The following is a 20,436-nucleotide window of genomic DNA, read 5'->3' on the forward strand; positions in this document are numbered from 1 at the left end:
AATCTATGCATCTTTGAGCTTGTCTTTTTTGGTGTTGGAATGGGATGCCGTGCAGGAGAAGAAGTGGAGAGCATGGGCTATCTTTACAGTCCTTCTTGCTGATATTTTAATCTGCCATCCCCTCTGCTGACTTCCTCACTGCTGCTCTTAAGAGGATGCTTTACTGGTCATACAATGTATAACCTCTCTGTCATTACCTCCCTGCTTGCCAGAATACAGAAAGCTAGTGTATAGCCCTCCTACCAGATTTTCAGTCTGCTGTCCTGCAGGTTGTCTTAGCCTAGGCTGCTGTGTCTAATGAAAGATTTCTGGAACAGAAAAACCCTTCCCTTTAGCCACTCATTGGTAGAGAAAATTAACTGCAAGAAGGGGAACAAAGTCCAGCTGCCTTTTCAAGTTCATTTTTCATAAATGACAACTAAGTAAAATAAAACAATTCAACATGACCCTCTCTAGATTCTAGCCCTTTTTCAAGAGGTAGATATACACATCCCAGAAAAAGAATGTCAAATCTACTGAGAGTTTCTGCCAAGTTTTTACTGTTGTGCTGAATACTGTGTCAGGTGGGTTGAATCCTTATGAAGACAAGCAGGGGAAGCTATACACTGAAACCATTAAAAGGAAGCTAGCTCAATGTGGGCAGAGAAGGAAAAACAAATTATTCTTTTAGAAACACTGACAATAGTACAGGAGAGGAAAGGGAAACGGATAGTGTAGATGTTGCATTACTGAGTATGGGGCTGCTCTGGTCTTTTTGTGTTTTCTGGCAGAAGATCTATGCCAGTGACAGCCCTGCACTGTTCTGAAAGGCTGTTTCAGAGAAAGAAACCTGCATGGTGAAAACTGAATGTATATGGAAAGCTCTTCTTTGTGACTAACATTTGAAACCCACCAACAAATCTGACAGCTCTTCTAAGAAAAGAATTGAAGTTGCATCCTCCTGCATTAATATTGGCCTCTGTTCCAATCCCATTTCTTCTTTTGGACAGGCAACAGTAGAGAATTCCTTCTCCTATCATTATCTGCAATGACAAAGGAGCCGTTAAATTAAATGTAGCAGTTACTCAGAAGACACTGATTGAATTTAAAGGGCTGAAATATAACTATACCACAACCAATGTCATTCACTGACAGGTACTCGCCTTTAGAAGATTTGTATCAATATGTAAACATTCAGTAATGCACCTTAGCTTGAGTGAAGGCAGGCAAGAAGGTGGCATTAAAATTAAACACAAGTGGCATACAGTATACAGTGCTCAATGGAATCGGGATCTTGATCCACAGCTGAAATTTGATGCTTCTACAATAAAAAAGTAGTAATTAGAAAATCTCGCCTCTAAAATAATCCAGAGCCACTGCAATATCTTAGTGCTCCTGAGGTGGTTTTAGCACTCAGCCTTGGCCTCAAGCCTAGCAATCCCTAGCAGTTTCTAATTACATGGCAGCCCGCTCTTCTGTATTTATTTAATTTGGCTTGGGTTTTAACCAGATCCACAGCAGCAGAAAAAGTTCTGTCCTTATGGTCCCTCTGAACACACCAAGCAAAACAGATTATGACTGAAGCCCTAGATGAGAGTTTATAACAGAAATAAAGAGAAGAATAGAAATGAAAAATGGTGTTACTTGCTGGAAAATCCAGATCCATTTATATATTTGCAGTCTCAGGTTTGATTGTTTTCCTTGTTGAATAGTGCAACAACTTGGAAATCTGTACAGGGCTTGTACATAGTTCAGAATAAGGGTCGGGCTGAAATATTGAAATTAATGAGGCCATTCTCACCACTAAGAGGAGAGTCACCTTGTCTATCCACAGATGCATTGAAAACTAATATATGCAATGCACAAAGCTTACAATGCAATGAGATGCTAAAACATCTGAATTATGCTGAATCTGCTGTAATTACCAGTGAAGTTTGTGCATGCTAAGACCCCTTACCCTAGCAGAAGGGAGATACAATGGAAAAGCTTAGTCTAACTTTTTTAGCTAAAGGTTTAATAAATTGAAATTTCCTTTCTTTGCCAGAAAAATTGAAGTAGTGAAGCTTGTCTCATTGCATGGAAAAGTCAGTGGTAAGGGTTATTTAAGGAATTTTAATTAGATGAGAACTATAGTCACTATTATCTGTCTCTATTTGATCAATTTACAGCTGAAACTTCCTGGAGAAATCAGTAGTATTTCAAACTTAAAAAGCAGAGAAACTCTAATAGTTTTTTGCCAAGCTCTAGCAAATGTCTGGCACAGGGAAAAAGACCAGAGAGATGGATTAGCTTGTGTGATAGAGGAGAAAATTGAGAAACAGCAAGGCCTATGTCAAGGAAAATTCAGAGGCTGGTATTTCCAAGGAAACAAACTCCACAGTAGAGGAGGCAGTAGGACTGAAACTGCCAGCAGTGGATTTTCTCCTTGCAAATTGATTTCCCAAATCAGTGTGATCTAATTTCCTGGTGATATCTGTTAGAAAGCACATTGTTACCTTTAAGTAGTTTTTAGTCAGTGGCTGATAAGGGTTTGAACCTACACTGATGTGATTAAATAACTGGTCCTAACATTTTTGAATGAATAACTAGAGAGAAAATATGTCAGAGGATCAGATTCAGAGTTCTTTGAAGCAAATGGAAATCATGTTGCAATTCAGGTATATTTATATTCCAGACATAAAATATCCATACAAGTCCAGTTGTTCCACACTGAAGTCTCCTGTGGTTTATGAATACATATAGAATGTTTTTACATATAAAATGTATTGACATACATATGTCAATAATACAGGTAGCAATTTTCTGTAGCACTTCAGGGCTACAGAACAGACCTAGTTAAAGCAGTTGCTGCTCACTAATAATGAGCAACTCCCCCCCCCAAACATTAAAGCACCTAATCCACATAGATCCTTCTGTAATAATGGCTTTGGAAAATAAATTAAAAAATGCTAGATTTGTTGTAAAAAAGTTTACTGTAAAGTGAACAGATTTAATATGTTCTCCAGTCTTGGGAAAAATCGAGTATATCAACAAAAATAACACAGGAACAAAAATTAAGTCCTATTCTAATATTTAAATGAGGCTTTAAGGAGGGATTGAGACTGGAATTTGCTTGTCGACTTCACCTCACCCCCCCTTTTTTATTTTTTCTTATTTACACTCTTTGGTAATATTTAAAATGTAGCTTAATTACACCTGTAGAGTCTTGATGACCTGCCTCATACTGCAGTACGTGAACTGCAGACAGAGGCTAGCATATGCTATGCTACTGGAGATCTTCAGTTCCTCACATAGCTCATGCTTTCCCTTCTATATTTTACATGTTTTATAAAGTGTGTAATTCATTGAAATGTTAATGAAAACTAAATTATAAAATGCTAAACTCTACAAGATGACAATGACACAATTGTCATCTTTTTGCATTGAGCTTCATTGGCCTATTTTTCCAAAGAAAAAGGGAAGAATTGGACAAATAAACCCCCTTAGTTTTTTTACTTCAGAAGTGGTATTGAATAATAAACAGCTGATGCTCTACACCATCTTCAGTGCCTTTTATTAAAGGAGGTTGTGTATTTCACACTATCAGAGCCCATTATCCAACTAATACAAGCATCGCATTCATGCTCACACTAATACAGAAGAACAACACCTTCCTAAGGCTTGCAGCTTTTAAGCAGTTGTGCTTTGAAGCTTCAGGATGTACTTTCTTTACCAATCTTATATTTGATAGGCATGCTCAAGTGTGGGTTTGAGTTCCTCACATGTCATGGTTTTGGTTAGTTGTCTGTACTGCTGGTAGGAGAATGATTCAAGCAAGAATAGCATTTTCTATTGCAAAATTTCATGCAATGCTGAAATAATTTAGCTGTAATCAAAGCCCTTAATAAACACTCTGTAATGAAATGGGCATCTTTCATCTCAGTTGAAGATGTTTGATACTACCTAGGCTTGACATAGACTCTCTGAAGTAAAAATCAGCTTTTACCCCCTACTGTGGCCCAAGTGAGTCTATGTAGATTCCTTCTATGGTTGTTTCAGGGAAGTCCACTTTGTTGTTATCAGAAACACTGTCTATACTTAAGAAACCCAGCCAAACTGCAATACAAACAAATTTCATTTTTATCACAGTATTTGGTGTTTGCTGCAAGCATCTGCACCAGGAACACTGAGAGTCTTAGCTCCCAGTTCCTAAATGAGTACAATTTTTAGCCTGATGATTGCACAAAGTCCTTCAAAAATGGTTTCTAAAGCAACCAAAATCAAACACAGTAAGGAGTTCAGTTTAAAAAAAGACAAACAAAAAACATCCTGGAAAGCAAAGAGAGAACAAGACTTGATGATTTTTTTATGGGCATCACATTTTACTGATTTTGTAATTGCAAATTGGCTAATATTATAAAGGAACAAACTGGTTGAGTTTAAGGGAATTCAGAGGAGCTGGCAGCAGAGATACATTTGCAGCTGGCCTTAGAGAAGTGCCTAACTGAGATGCATAGTCATCACTGTCAGGGGAGAGAAGAGACCCTTTCAGAAGGTTGATTCAGCTTTTTAGGTGCATGGAATCACCCTCTCAAGGTGAATTTCTCTCTCCATTTGCCCAAGAGGAGTAGTATGAGAATAAGGCTCCTGTCTAAGCTGCCTAAAACCAGACAGAATGAATTCCCTTTAGTATATATAAAGGTAAAGTTTTTGGTTTCACTTTACTTGGACACAGCAATTCCAGCAGTGACAATACTCACCTGTATCAGAACATTTATATATATTTTTTTCTGTAAAATAGTGGCCAAACTGCTCATGTTCTGACAGGACATTTCTGTTCTGCTGAAATCATCTCCTCCCTTTGGGTGAATGATTAAACCAGCTTCCTTTTGCCTGCTCTTAATGACTAACTCATCATTTAGAGGAGTCCCAGTGCTATTTGGGAAAGTGTAATTGATTTCACTGACACGGTTGATACACCTTCTCATTGAATGAAGCTAGTTCTAGTAAAAGTTGCATGTTCAGGTCTGTAAATGAAAGGCTTCCATCTCCATCAAAATCTTGAATTTTTGGTGTATCTCAGAGTGTGGAGATGGTCCTGTCTGTAAAAGTCCAAATACTTGTACAGCATAACAGAATGATTCAGGCTATTCTTACCCAACAGTAGATGCTGTTTCTTAACATTAATGCCCACAATCAGCATAGTGTGAGTAGTTGAAGTGCTACAGGGAATGTTTTAAGGAGTGTATCTCCTTCTGTTATAGAAGAATAAAAGATTAATTTAAAATCCTAAAGTAATTAGCCTGGATGACGCTCTGCAGCCTAAGTGAAACCAAAGGAGCTATTTTCTTTATGCCAACTGAAACTTTGTTCAAAATCTTTAATAAGTCACAGTGGCACCTCAAACTTACCGTAATTGACGGTCCAGCAAAAACCAGACTAAGCAACATCAAGAAGGGAACAGACTCTTGTGTAGGTTCAATGTATGGCATACTCAGACTCTTGTCATAGCAATTAAATCCAGAGTGAACTGGCTTGAAGACATCAGTAAGTTCAAGAAAATAGAGGCTAACCACAGAAGATGCCAATATGGGCAACTAGAAGAGAAAAAAGTAACAAATTACTGTTTGGAAATGGAATAGCAATGCTTTTGCAAAGACAACATAGTCTGTTAATAAATCTCTGTGATGTTCGCTATTTACATCTCACTGCTCCTTGTCATATCCAATTTACCATCTTTAAATAATTAATTCTCTGGAGACAGGATACTATTCAGTTGATACCAAATAACCCTGTTGTTTACCAAGCTAGTCAAAACACTCAATCCAGTCTTCAGCCCACATAATTTAGCCTTTTCATCTATGAATCATTAGTAGACAAACTTTGATTTTTTTTTTTTTTTTAAAGATGTAGCAGGACTGCAGCCTCCCATGTGGGACCTTAGCATTATGTTGTTCATTAGGACCCTTTTTGGTCCTTTAGCAACTCTGTGTCATGTATATGACACTGTTTATATTAAAGCCAGTTTGCATTAAGATTCAAAGTAACAGTTAATGAAAAACAGTAACCAGTGCTGCCCTAGAATCTAAATAGGTGATAATACAGTGTTCTGCCTTTGCACATTCATTTTGTAATTCTATCAAAAAAACAATTAACTTTGGCAAGACTTAGTCTGTTTAGAACCATGATGACTATGGCTTACAATTCTGTTATCCTCTAGCTATTTAGTGATTTTACCCTTCGCAATTACTTCCAGTAATTTATTAAGAGCAAAGTTGGCTCCTCTGGGGATAAACTCACCCCAGCTTGCCACCAGCTCCTGAAAGCACAGATTCAACCAGTAAGCCTGTGTGGAAGGAAGTCGTTCAAGAGAATAGCAAAAAGGCATTTTGAAGCCATTGGTTTATAAGTGAACAGAGGGGGCAGCCCTTCCCCCAGGGCGGGCATTGGGGCATTCAGAGGTGACCAGCAGCATGTGATTATTCTCTGTATCCTCTTAGTAAATGCTCAGAAATGTTTTGTGTTTGTTATTTCCCAGAGTCCTCACTAAACAAGGCAACATTAGAACAACTGCCTGCTCCTCCACTGACATGCAATGACTCTTTCCCTGTGTCTCTACTGCAATGAAGGTACCTATGGATAATATGATGTGAACTGCTTATCTGCTTCCTTTTCTTTTTTTCTAAGATGGTTATCACATTAACTTTTCCTCACTGTTAGCTGCAGCTGAAAAGTAAAAGCTTGCAACTACTAAATAGATTCACTTAGACAGATAAAATCATAAAAATTTGATAAGGGTGTATCACATCTCTTGAGGAAAAAACCCTCCTTTACATCAAGCACCTCACATTATGAGAAGTAGGGATTGTCCTAACATAATTTGGGTCATACTTAGATTATATTATTCTTGCAATGTTCAGTACACATTTACAAAAATAATTGATTGATTAAAATCAATGTAATTCATCCCATTCTACAATGGAATAAAAAAGTAGAGGTAAAACTGAATAAATATGTATATTTGGAAAATGATGAATAAAACTTGCTATATAAGGCAGAGGAACAATGGTTTCTTGCATTAACTGGCCATTTTCAGATTTTTAAACACTGGGCTTTTAAATTGCAGACTTTTTGTGCATAAAATGTGATTCTGGGTGGTTAAAGAAGGAGGGTTCTAGCTAAATTTCACTGAAACACTTTTTAATATGACTTAGTTTTAGTTTGAAAAGAACAGCTTCTCTTTGATGTGCTGAAGGACAGAGTTGAAGAAGGTAAGTTGTATCTTCAAAGCGTTCTAAGCAAAATCTGTAGAAGGTGGAGAATGGAAGAATTCTGCCTGTCTTGTTATCTGTGGTAAAGCTGATTGCATTGTAATGTTGCATAGTATAGAGGCTGTGATTGTATAGAAAGGGAGGGAATGTGTATTGGCATCCCTAAGTGCTATGAGCATTACAAAAATAACACCAGGCATCTGTAAGTTTGCTTCAGTAAGTAGTGTGTGTGTATACACATATATAAACCCCAAACATATATGTATATTTGCACTTACATACTATATTACACACATATATTACGTATAGCATATAACATACACAATATGTAATACATATTATGTGAATACATAACTATTATATAATCTGACATATACTATGTATGGAATAATTATATAAAATGTAACTAAATTGAGTCCTGCTTCCTGCCCATCACAGGAAGAAGTCCAGTTCTTTAGCTGGATGCATTAGATAATACTACTTCTCACTTCCTGCTGGATGCAGTCCTTGATTTACTATAGTGCAAGCATGCATGATTCGTCAACATGGGCTAGACTGTTTCTAGTCATTATACAGATGTGCAGGGATGAAAGAGGACTTCCCTCAAGTCTTCGTACTCTGGGAATAATTAAGATTGTTGTGGAACTGGGTGCCCTTCTCTCCACACCTGCCTGCACAGGGACTGTGGAGCTGTTTGGGCTAACTGGCCTCCTGACCAGAAGGCTGGCACAGTGCATGCTGCCCGGGTGTGCAGGGAGCTTGCACTGAGTGAGTCTCTGCTGCTTTTGCTGGGACACTGAATTTCTGCACAGCATTTAACTCTTGAAACATTTGCAATGTCTTTTATTATTAACTGTTTAAAAGTCATACCTAATGACTTAGCCAGGGTCCAGGTCCCATGGAGCAAAGCATCTTACAACAGGACACAAACCTATTCCAATGAGCTAAAAGGACAAAACAGGCAAAGTGCCTATTGCCCTTCTTTTCAGAAATTATGCCCTTTTATCTAGATGTCCCCAAAGGTTCATTTCCTAGAATGGAAACACAGAGCAGGCAGACTTATGGAACACTTTGCATGCAGAGTTTCATCTTCATTGTGTATTTTTCCATTTCTCTAATGTCAATAAAAGGAAAGCTTGTCCTTGAACAACAGGCTCTGCGTTACCCACAAGTCCACCTCTACTTGGATTATGGTATTCTTAGGCAAGCAACTGTTTTAAGTGGCAATATTGAACTATCAAAAATAGGTGATGTATGAAGTGATATTTTATTGTGAGACACTAAAATAAAAGATGTGGATAACTTTTTTAAACTACTGTATGCAAGCTGTAATTTTATTGTTAATTACAAAATCAAGGAATTGTAAGAATTGCATTTTACTGTCTTATGACTTCACTACAGGACTCTCATATTATTTCTGACTGTAATTACCCATTCTGCTAAAAGAAAAGAAATAATTCTAAAGGACTATGAATCTCCAACATTACTGCTTACAATACTAATGAATGGGTTTATAATCAATTTGCTATATACAGTATGTCAGATCCCACAGGACATTTTTCTTCCTATCTTTTTAAAAACACAAATATAAGATGTGTCTTCTAAAAGTCTAATGTTTCTAAAAAAAAGGCAAATGTTTCTAAAATCTTCTGAACAGTATAACTGGCTATTTAATATATGAATATTTATGCAGTGTTCTGCTTAAGGCAGCAGTAGTTCTGTAATTACAGACTTCAGCTCCCAACACCTTGAAAATGTCAAATATAATTAGATGGTGGAATGTGTATTGTTTTAATTACAAAATGGAATAGGAATTTTCCTGTTCCTAATTAGAATAATAAAACTCCCAGCCTCAGTTCACATATCTTGACTAATAAGTCCTTCCACTCTTACTTCCTTGGTTGCCTAATGGCGAAAGAGCCCTGTTTAGCTTGTAATTTAGACCTGTAAGTGTAGAGTTTGACCCAAGTGGTCAAACTCTGTTTGGCTTAGAGTCTTAAAGTCAGGACCACAATCAGCAGAGCTCCTGAAAAGGTTTGATCTGGGGTTTATTTATTCTTCTAAAAAAGATTTTTTTTCTTTTTCCTGTTATTTTCTTAAACTGTAAGTTAAGAGCCTTTATTAAGCTATAGGACTTTGCTATTAATAATAATAAATATTATTAGTATTTAAAAAGATTTTGCTGTATTGAGCTAGGAATTGGCAAGCCTGAGAAAGACGATCTCTATTCCCAAGAGCTCAACAAGAATGTAAATACCTAGAGATCTTGTAAGGAGAAAAATGAAAGGTGACAAGCTCCTGTGTCTTACATAGTGCAGGACAAACCAAAAGAGCATTCAGTATCACAATAACTTCTCTGAACTGATGAGATATGTAACAAATCTTCCTTCTGGCCAAGAGCCACAAGACATATATCACATATTGCAGAGAACTGAAAGAAGACATGGCTGTGAGACTTCAGAGCTGGAAGATAACAGTTCTTCAGGTTGCCTATCACTCTTCTGTAGGACATGCTGTGATTGCTCCTAGGGCTGTTTTGGGGTGCTCCTGGTTTACTTGTGAGGATTAAGATTACCCATACTGCCAGCACAATTTGTTATTGGTCATATAATATAGCCTACACATGGAAGCCATGCTGGTCCTGCCCCAAACCCACAAGTTGGCTACCCCTTAACCACCAGGCCCAAACTTGCTGGAGTACTCCCAGGTAGATGGAAATGCTTCTGTTAAAACTTCCCTATGATTAGTTTTCCATGGCTTCAAATGCACAAAAAGAGGAACCTGTAGAGCTGTAGCCCACTAAATACAGTATTGTCATTGCTACTAACAAGCCACAGATTTTGTACAGAGTTTGCAAGGACTCAGGACTGGGGCTTATCAAACATGCTTTGTCTGTGCTTGTCTTGACCTGCCTGGAGCTTTGTTTTTGTTTGTCTCAATTGCAACAGCAGTTTTTCTAATGATCTTAGAAATTAGGTTCTGCCTAATTTGTTTTACTTTCACCTTTCTTTGTATGGTACAACTCTGCATGATTTTTGTATCTATGTCTAGTAGTAACAAGTAGTTATTCTGTATAAAATGAGCTATTTATGACTCTAGTGTAGTGCATCTCAAATCCTTTGTCAGGAGCAGTATGATATTGATGGTGATTCTTCCTCACTCTAGGAACCACATGGGTTCATTTCTATGTTTGCTAATGTGCTTTCACACCTTGCTCTTTCTCTTTTGGTCTGTCTGCACATTACATCCCAATTTACTATATGCGACATGGTCTACGTATGTTGGATGCTTGTTCTTTGTACTCTTTGTTACCCCAAAACCAGTTTTGCCAGCTGCAGTTCTGCATTTCCTTATCTGATCATTGGGTGAGTTGTTTATAGCCTTGAAGTCTCCAGTACCAGCATATGCCCTATCTCTTATCCTACACCTGTAACTCCTCCACATTGCACCCTCTGCAATGCAGGAATACAGGTCTGGTATGACAGCAGAGGTCTTGCAAATGGGGCAGTGGAAGGCCAAGCCTTAGTGGGAAAATCTTATTGGAGTGTATGAAACCCTAAATAGCACAAGGTTGTCCTTTGGATAGCTCAGCATCTCGAGCACTGACTTTTGTCTCCGGCCTTCCACCAGGCATACAACCTGTTGTTATGAAGGAAACACTGAACTGCTTGCTCTTGAGTTAAAATGTAGGACCTTAAACTTTACTATTCCACAGGCTCTCTGCAGAGCTCTAAAGTTCTTATTCATGGTGGTCCCTGGAGAATTTCCAAATAATGAACTTCACTAAAACCACATTCTCTCTGCAAGCATTACAGGCAAGTCAGTAGCAATCAGATATTGATGGTTTCTTAAATGACACTGGAGACAGTGAGGCTCAAACCAAAAGAAAGGCAACAAATAAGCACACACCCCACCCCCCAGATTCTCTCTTACCTTGAAAGAATATGCAACTGGATGGATACATACATAATTCAAAACTCTCTGGGAATCAGTAGCTTCCATGAATTCCCTTTCTCTAAAACTGTACACTGGTAGTTACATATCTAACTCTCATATTTGCCAGCACTAAACTAAGCAAAGAGTCCATATTTATCTTCAGGAAAATAACATCTTAAAATCCATGGGCTTTGTAAGAGTGCAACCATGAAGCTTCACATACTCAAATGTCTGAACCTGTTCTGTAGCTTGCAGTTATGTGACCTCTCTTTGCTTTGCTAAAATGCACTACAGGTGTTGTCTCTTATTGTGAACTCATATCCAGATCCTGTGGTGGTGTTGTATTGGGCTGTCTTGGTGGCTACCAGCAGACACTCTTTAAATATGGGTTACAAATTGACTAGCCTGGGCTATGTTTCAGTCAGGCTAAGTAGGGGGAAAAATGAAAAGCCTCTCTTGTAATTATAGTTGAATATTGAAGTCACTGCTCAGTGTGCTGGCTGGAATGACTTGAGTGATCTTCCCTGAGACTGGATGCAAATACAAAGGCTGTGGAATTGATTAGTTTTACCTGTCTGTATAAAAGATAGGCAGAAAAGAGAGAATCAGTATATATGTAGCTTTCAGAGGAAGTCAAGACATGATTAGCCAGATGCAAAATAAAGATAGTATGACTAGTCCACCTGTCAAAAAGGGTTAAGAGATGCCTGATACACTATTTGGATCTTTTATATTGTGTAAATAATTTTTAGACTTGGATGGCCTGGGAATTCTTAGATCCTTAGGTCATTCTGCAACCCTTCCACAGCAAGCAAGGAGCTCCTGAGCATGGGAGCTGCCTCCTGGCATTCTCTTGTTTTCTGGGAATCAGGGAATCTTTGTAAGCTATCAAGTAAATAAACAGGATTGCCTCAAAGAGATAGCTAGTGAATGCTATCACTTTCTCCTTTGATAAAAATACCAGCCAGGTACTTGGGAGAAGGATGCCCTATTTAATAGCTATGTTGTGTTCGCACTGCAAGGCTGTGGCATTGTGGAAGATTCTATTAAAATGTATCATAAATGTCAGTCCTTGTGCCAAATAATTCATGGTCTAAATGACAAGGCCCAACAGATGGATGAGACAAAAAAGAGGGCTGTGGTGGGTTGGAGGAGACAAGGTATTCCTATTCGTAGCCAACTACTAAGAGTGATTGCAGCTTTCAACTGCCCTGGCTGTTGTCCTGTTGTACTTTGCTGTGAGATTCACAAAAGACAGGAGGAGAGACTGGAAGGAGGACAGGTGTCTTTTATGCTGGCAGGAATGAATACTGAGGTCATGACTATGACTGAATACCTTCCAGAAATAGGTCAGGAAGAAGAAATGGTATCAGCCCAAATTCTGCCATTTTCTCTTGTTTTTGAGAACACATGGCTCCTGCTTAGCTACACCAGTGCTGTACCTTAACCTTTGGTGAGACTGCTGTGCAGGACTGGGATTAAGACCAAGTTCAAGCTCAAATGCATTGTAAACTGGGCTGTCATGAGGACTTTTGAGAGATAGTACTAAGCACAGGATGGCTGTAGAGCAGGGAACTTGCTTGACCTAAAAGTCAGATTTGTAGATTTTTTAATGTTCTAAACTTAATTCTTAAATGCCTCAGGCTTATAAGAGAAGGCATTCAGGCTTTTCAGAAGTCGTAAGTTTTGCATCTGTATAAAGGTGTTTTGCTTTTCTCTCTGAACACGAGTTTCTGCTGTTTCTTGTCCCTTTTTTGGATGAAGGTTTCATCTGGCCCAAAGCCATAGGAACTGGTCTTTTCTCTAAAGGATTTTTACCTCACCATTGTCTAAGTTTTGTGGAAACTAATTGCAGAGACATGATATGATGGTCTTCCTTCTCCTAGATTTAACGCTATTGGATTTAATTTCAGCTCACAGTTTAATTTCAAATCCCAGGTGTCATCGAAAGCTATTATCATTACAATTTTGGAAAATTAAGTTATCCTTATTTCCAGCATTGATTTTAGAGTTTAATTTAATTGTTTGGTGACTGCCAATTACAGTCTAGCTTTAGAAATACAAAGATACCTTTGTGCAGCTCCTCAAACCTCTTGATCTTTTGCCAAATCTTAATAGAAAACCTCTCAGTATGTGTAAGACCAGAAATAGAGCTGATACATCACTGATAAAATTCCTATTTATTTCAGAAATCTCAAAGTCATGCTGAACACATGGTAATCCTAAAAGTGCTTATTTCCTTTTTTTTTTTTTTTTATAAATGTATGTGAAGCAGCAATTACACAGGGAGAGACCAACAGAATAAAAATTGTTTAACAAAAATATTCTCAGGCAGAAATAATCTAAAAATACTTTTAAAATATTTCTTTTTACTTAAGTATATGTACTTAAACAGAAAGCAGATCCTTAGGCAGAAATTTTACAACACAAAAAATATCATTAATGCATTTCTTTTCAGTGTGACTTCAAACATAATTGATGATTCATTAATTATTATTACAATTAATTATGATTATTGATTAATTAAATCAATGATTAGTTATAATCAATGAATAACTACAAACAATGAGATTTAGGATATTGCACATACTGTTGATTATGCAACTTTTTTTATGCTCCTGCTGCAAGGTAAATCAAGAACAACAACATATCAAAAAAAGGCGGTTGTTTTCGGGTCAGAATGTTACCAAACTTCAGCTAGAAGTTTCCTCAAAAACCCCATCTCTAGGGAAAAAAGCTGCCAGTCCCTACACACTACAATTTATTCTACTCTCTAAAACACGCTGGTTTCCATACATACATTAAAAAAAAAAAAATAATAATAATTCTGTGGGTGCCAACCCTTTTCCAGTGGCCTACTCCCATGATGTTTTGCCACTTCTGAACTCCCTTCCTACAAACTGGACTTTTAAGGGACAAGATCGTCAGTCAAGATACAATGTTTCTAACAGCTCAGCTCCCGTGTATGTAAGGTTCCACAATAGGCTGTTCTTTATTAATTTTGGCTGCAGAGTAACAGATTTTTAACAATTATAGAAGAAAATCACAGAGAGGGGTATAAATTTTTGGAAGAGGTAATAATTTGACAAATTTAATATCCTTTAATTTCTAACGTAATCAGGCCTCCTTTTACTACTGGGGTATTAGGTCAGGAGGATGGTGCAGGACTGAAAAGGGAGCAGGGCCTTCTTTCAGAATGAACAACTCAAACTCTACACTTGCCAAGCAAGTAGCCAAACACAGAGGGAGATCTGACATATGGTATTTGCATTTTTTCTCCCAGGACAGCCTTGGCACAGGCCTGACACCTCCCTTTATGTTCCCTTTTTCTGTTCATCATCTGCTAAAAGCTGGTGGGATGCAGGCTGTATGGCTCTTCTGTAAAAGCATAGAAGTGATGTGGAGGATGTAACGTTGATGACTTGGCCAATGAACTATATAGCTGCTTTGAATGCATAGCAGCCTCCTCAGGCCTCAGATAGCTCCCCTTAATATTTTGGGGATGCTGGTCTCTAATGCACATGTATCCTCTGTAAGTCAGCCACGTGACAAGGTCAGCTCAATGAGCAGACTGTTAAGTGTTTTTTTCCTTTTTCCCCTCCCCTCACACATGGTTGACTCCTTTGAGAGAAAAAGCAATGTATTTGGAAAGTATTATGCTACTTCCACAGTATGGGGATAATTTAATCTTCTGCAGTTCAGGTTTTTTGTTGGTTATTCCCCCCCCGCCCAAGGCTAATTTAAGCATAACAGAAAACCTATCTAGAGAGAAATGTGACTATACTATGCCTCTAAGACACAGCGGTATAGTTTAACTCTTACACTGAATCCGAACATCCTGTTCTTAGGAAGAAAGATTTGGCCCTATAGCCTACTCTCCCTCTGCTCTTATTCTAATCAGTGCACTCCCTTGGCTTTTTGTGTCTCTTGCAGTCACACCTATACATGACTTGCAGGTGACAAAGTGCATAAATGTGGTGGGTCATGCATGGCTGAATAGCTGAAAAAAATGCCAGATGTGACTGAGAAGTGGCACTGAGCTACCAAGTGATGTGTACAAACATTTGACATTTCAAACCTAGCTCTGTCAGTGTATGTTAGAAACAAAAGGAAATAAAGCATCTGGTGCTGAGACACAGTGAACATTCTCTACATGCACTTATTTCAATGGAAGCTGATGACCTCCTGCATTTTGCAGCCTGGAGTCCTACAATGATAACTGATTTTTGTGCTTTCTGCTGGTGAGAATTCCAGCTCCTTTGGGGAACGAGAAAAATAAGTGGTCTTCCAGTCTGAAAGAAGCATTTTAAAACAATCCTGATGTTATTAACTCCTGGCTGCACTCTGGAAAAACCTAGAAAAAAGAAGCTACCTATATCTGTACACATGCATCATACACAAGAGTCTAGAAGATAATGTAAGGAAAAAATTTAACTGTACAAGGGACATTGTCTGAAATGTCTCCCATTTTAGTCCCTGGACGTTAAGCAACCAACAGATGAAGGCTGTGGCACCGGAACACAATTTAGGTGGAGAATAAGTGCATCAAGTCACTCAGATTGACAACACCTTGGCCTTTTGCCTTCCCACATCTGGGGCACCAGATGAAGCAATAGTGCCACAGAAGTTGAAGGCAAAATTCATAGTGACTTCTGTGAAGCCAGGATTAAAACCAGAAGTTTTTAATGTGGAATAGCATGGGTGAAGACAGTCTTTTTCCTCCACCAAGAAGAAATGTATCTGTCTGTCCTGCCTCTAAAATATGACCATTCTGCCAGGAACAGAAACTACATAACCCTGGAAGTTTTCCAGATTCATATTAAAATGCAAGACATCTGTATTTCATCTGTAAGTGAATATACTTATGATATACTCTGAATATGCTGAAAAGAAAGTCAGTTAACAAAAAGCAAAATTTATTCCAGGAATACTCATTTGCAGTATCTCCCAGAGGCATGTAGACTTTTTACCATGAAAATGAATTCCCACTAGACCAGAGGGACTCTGAATTTTCATGGCAAGTTTTGTCTTTCTCAGCTATGCAAATGAAGCTCAGATAACCCAAACAGTCTACAGAACCCTAAAATGCCACAAGCATAATTAGGAATAAAAAAGGCCAAACTGCCTGGCAGTGCTGATCACCACGTGCTTCAGGTAAGCATGATGCACAAGGCAATCTAAAACTATTCAGCTGTCAGGAGTGTGTGCTGATCACAGGCTCTGCTAAGCAGAAGCATTACCAGTGTTTTAAAATAACCTCTAAAACATTCTTATGATACAAGTTATTTTATTTTATGAATCATGAAACTTCAAAATATGTAATTGAAAATGTGTTAAGATTTATTTCATAATGCTCATTTGTTTGCCTCTGATGGTTTTAGAGAATGACCCATCCACATTTTTCAGAAGCTCCATCTCTTCATTTCATTTCTTTTTCATTTCTATGTCTTCCAAAGCTCTAGCCTGATTCTCCTTTTGCTTTTGCTGTGTAAATGAAGACTAGCTCTAGTGATAACAATGATCTCAAGAGGGGCATATTGGGTTTAGGTTTTAACTCTGTTGTTGATAAAATCTGCTAGTTTGAATTATTCTTAAATTAGACTGAAACCAAAATCAGGCCTAGAGTATTTCTTTTGAAGTTAACCATCCATTGGCCTGCATACATTCTATGTAATTGTATTTTATCCAATCCTGAAAGTTGCTGCCACCAAACATGTTTGTTTACAGGAGTTAGTCTCATTCATAACACATTCTTAAGGATCTTAATAGCAGAAAACCCTCAGTGTCAGAAGTGTATTTGTTTCCTGCTATTTCTGAAGATAAGGTCCTTCTGAAGCACAGAATCTGTCTTTACTTGTTCTGCACGCCTGAATTATATTCGTTATTACAGGTAATTTTTCCACTCTCTAACTATATATTTCATTTGTATACACATGAACACATCCCTTTCCTACCGCTTTGGAATTTTGACTTCCTCCTTGACCCAACATCCTTTTTCCCATGTCTTTCCTTTTGTCTAGTGTTTGAGAGAAAAAACAGCACTTTTTTGTAATGTATTTTCTAAACAATCTGCTTTTCTTTTGGCCTAGACATCCTAGGTCTTGATACAAAGTGGATGACAGCAAACCCTAATTTTCTTGTTTGAAGGTGCAAACTTAATGAGCTCTGTTTTTTTAATTGCAATTCAGGGTGGGGAAGGACTGTCTGCTATGAATGGGACATGGAAAATTAAAGTTAGTGAGTGGCAGAAGAAAAAAAAAAGAATTGAAAAATGGAAAAATACGGAAAAAAATAAAAGAATTGACAGCATTCAGAGGAGAGAGGTTGGAAGCCTGTTTCCCATCATCCATTCAACCACTATTCATGAAAGTAAAAGCTTTAAAATTCAGAGAGCCTTAATTAAATTGGGTAAGTTTTGGTTTTAAGTAGTTGAATCACATTAGGAGCTTACCTCCTGCTTACAAAGGAAATCTGTATTAGATAGTAATGCCAGTCAACCACGCTGGGTGATTCCTCTATCCTGTGAACTTCTCATTGCAATTAAATTATCTTTGATGAAATCTCTCTTTATGAGGTGCAACTCAATCTTTGGTTCTCCTTGAGCCAATCACAATGGAAGAATCTAAGCCATCATGTCCTTTTTCTGATGCTGTTGAAGTGCGGGCATCTGCCTGTGCTACAAAGCTCTAGAAAGGCATTCTCATTAGTCTTATTAGAATTAGTGCACATGCGGGTAAATACGGGGTGGGTGTACATAAGTAACACATGCCAAGTGTTTCTTTCTAAATATCATAAAAACTGTTGTCACCTTTTCACTCAAGTGATATGACTACTCAACTAAAATGTGGGAAATGGTTTCAAATCCTCCTGCAGTGTAATGGGAGAGGGCTGACAACTCACCAAAGAGTTTCCTAATCGATGTTTAAGCTCAGGTGTATTGCATCAGTTTTTTCTCTTGACGTTGCTTTTACTTGGACTGAATACCTACATGTTCATCAGTTCAATAATTAGAACTTGCTCCTGGGGAACAAGGGCTCACACAGGCTCTGGACTCTGCTCCTGCAACTGAATAACATGTAAGTCCTAGAAGTTCATTAGGACACAATTCTTTTAAGCGAGAACTCCGACTCCCTCTCAGAGCAGGTGGGTGTTGAAGAGATCACCACTTTAGATCTAGCTGTAAATGACTTGCTGAAGGTCTTAGAAGTCCACACCAGAGTGGAGAACTCGCCTGCTTCATGTGGGAACTGTACACAGAGCTCAGTCTAAGTTCTTCATTGCTCACAGAATCCTTTGCCTTATTCCTTGTAACAGCTACTGGGAGCTTCTAGGGGAACTACAAGTATGCAATTAATATTATGTAAGGCAACTCTTTTGAGCAGTAGGCACATGTTTTGTGCTGCTGCTCTGTATTTCATCCCATCTTGCTGCAGGCCAAAGCCAAGCCCACCAAACAGCACAGTTCTGTTGTGTCTTGCAGGATCTCTACATTGTCCCCTACATTAGAGTTATGCCCAAGCTGAAGTCCAGCAATCTCTTGTCCTGTTTGGATTCCCAAAGCAACAAAGATGGCACAGAGATTGAGGAAGCCCCTACATTTTTTTAGGGGCTTCTCCAAGCTTGGCCTCTCCCTCCTATGCAAAGCTAGTGTAAGATACGTGGCACAGCAAGTGCCTTCCATCAAAAGGCTTTTCTTGAGCAGGCCTAATTGCATTGATAGGATGTGTTGGATACTTCCATATAACCAGCTTCTGCAAAGCTTTCCTGTTGGTGCAGCTTACTTTGGGTTAGCTCCTGACCATGTCCAGGTGCTTGGGGAGCACAGGGGACAGAGACACTCCACTGTTATCTAAAACTTCTCAACCTGATCCCTTCTACCTCCTAGAGAATCTCCCAAGCCCTTCAAGTGCACCTGAAAGAAAATAATTTTTGTTTTACATTTCAGCCAATGTTTATATTTTAGAGTTTTGTATATTAAGTGTTGTATGTATTTTTTATGTTTTTATTCAGCACACCAGTTATAGTTAACTTACACCATATTTTACCACTAAGCTGTTCACATTATTTTCACAATCTCTCTCTGAGGTAAGTTACATGGTGCCTCAAAGTGCCTCAGTCACTTCCCTGTGAGTGGGGTCACCTGAAACACTTTGCTCAATCCATAAAACATTCTTACCTCCTTCTTACTGCTGTGCCATTAAACAAATTAACATCATGCCAATTTCTTTAAGCTTAAACTGTGTCTACTCATATCTTAGAGAAGTACATAAGTGACTGTACTTTCCAGGGGAGCTAAATGCCTCCGAGTGACACACCAAGCAGCTAGTGCCTCTGCAACTCCACCTGCTACCAGCTGAGCAGCCATAGCAGCTTTTGCTCTATAAGATGTGCCGAGAACCCCGTTCCATCTTCAAAACAGACATTTTTAGCTCTGTTAGAGGAAGCACGTAATCCAGAGGTTGGTAGAAACTGATGCCATTGATTATCATTTTGAGAACATTTCTGTTTCCCTAAGCATTCCCTTACGGAAGTGATTTTTATTCTACTGAAGCAGCGCGAGCGGTGTTTGCCTAGAAGCCAGCCCTTCCTGAAACATGTCTTCCTCCCGAGAGGTTCCTGTGCACATCGCATGATTTAGTTGAGCAACCCTTTCATTTGCTGAGTAATTCCTAGAAATAATTCGCACTTGAAAAGACTGCAAAGAAGAGATTCATTTACGCCTGCTCCTTATGGGGGGCTTCGATGCTGATTTCGGTGAGGCGAAGCATCACGTAGGGATTTTGCATCAGACGGTGCAGAACCAGTGCCGAGGCGAGCTCCCTCGCCGCGGGGAAAGCGGCATTCCCCACGGAAAGGCTCCGAGGCGCGCCGCTCCCCGCGCCCGCCGCCAGCCCCCCGCGCCCGCCGCCGGCCCCGCCGCCCCCGCGGCTGCTCCCGAGGGGCCCGCTCGGCCGGGGCGGCCACTCACCTCCACGAAGTAGAAGCAGGGCAGGAGGGTGACGCTGTCCTTGGTCACCTTGCCCTTTTGCCGCTCCTTCGCGGACATGCTGGCGGCGGCTGCGGGAGGCGGCCCCGCGGCAGCGCGCTCCCCCGGCCGCTCGCAGCCGCCCGCCGCGGGTCTCCTTCGCCCGCCACCGCCGCGCCGCCGCCGCCGCGCCGAGCCGCCCGCTAGCGCGTCCCCTGCGCCGTGCGCGGGGCTGACGTCAGGAGGCTCCTCGGCGGCGGGGGGAAGGAGCCCGGCCCCGGTGGCGGGCGTGCGGGCGGCGGGGGT

At 39.4% G+C, this 20,436-nt stretch overlaps 1 protein-coding gene across 2 annotated transcripts in view; it reads right to left on the minus strand.

Moving 5' to 3' along the window:
- The window catches only part of PLPPR4 (phospholipid phosphatase related 4), a 34,318-nt gene extending 14,104 nt beyond the window's left edge, over nucleotides 1-20,214 (minus strand). Inside the window, exons 1-3 of one of the 2 annotated variants that reach the window (XM_075038919.1) lie at nucleotides 20,134-20,214; nucleotides 5,370-5,555; nucleotides 893-1,022 (exon numbers count right to left, since the gene is read on the minus strand). In XM_075038919.1, coding sequence (XP_074895020.1) covers nucleotides 893-1,022; nucleotides 5,370-5,555; nucleotides 20,134-20,211 — 394 coding nt within the window. In that variant the 5' untranslated portion in view covers nucleotides 20,212-20,214. The remainder of the gene's footprint in view (nucleotides 1-892; nucleotides 1,023-5,369; nucleotides 5,556-20,133) is intronic. The other variant, XM_075038918.1, reaches the window with a different exon arrangement.
- Between the last annotated feature and the right edge of the window lie 222 nt (nucleotides 20,215-20,436).

This window comes from Buteo buteo, chromosome 10, assembly GCF_964188355.1.
Source record: "Buteo buteo chromosome 10, bButBut1.hap1.1, whole genome shotgun sequence".
NCBI classification, from domain to species: domain Eukaryota; kingdom Metazoa; phylum Chordata; class Aves; order Accipitriformes; family Accipitridae; genus Buteo; species Buteo buteo.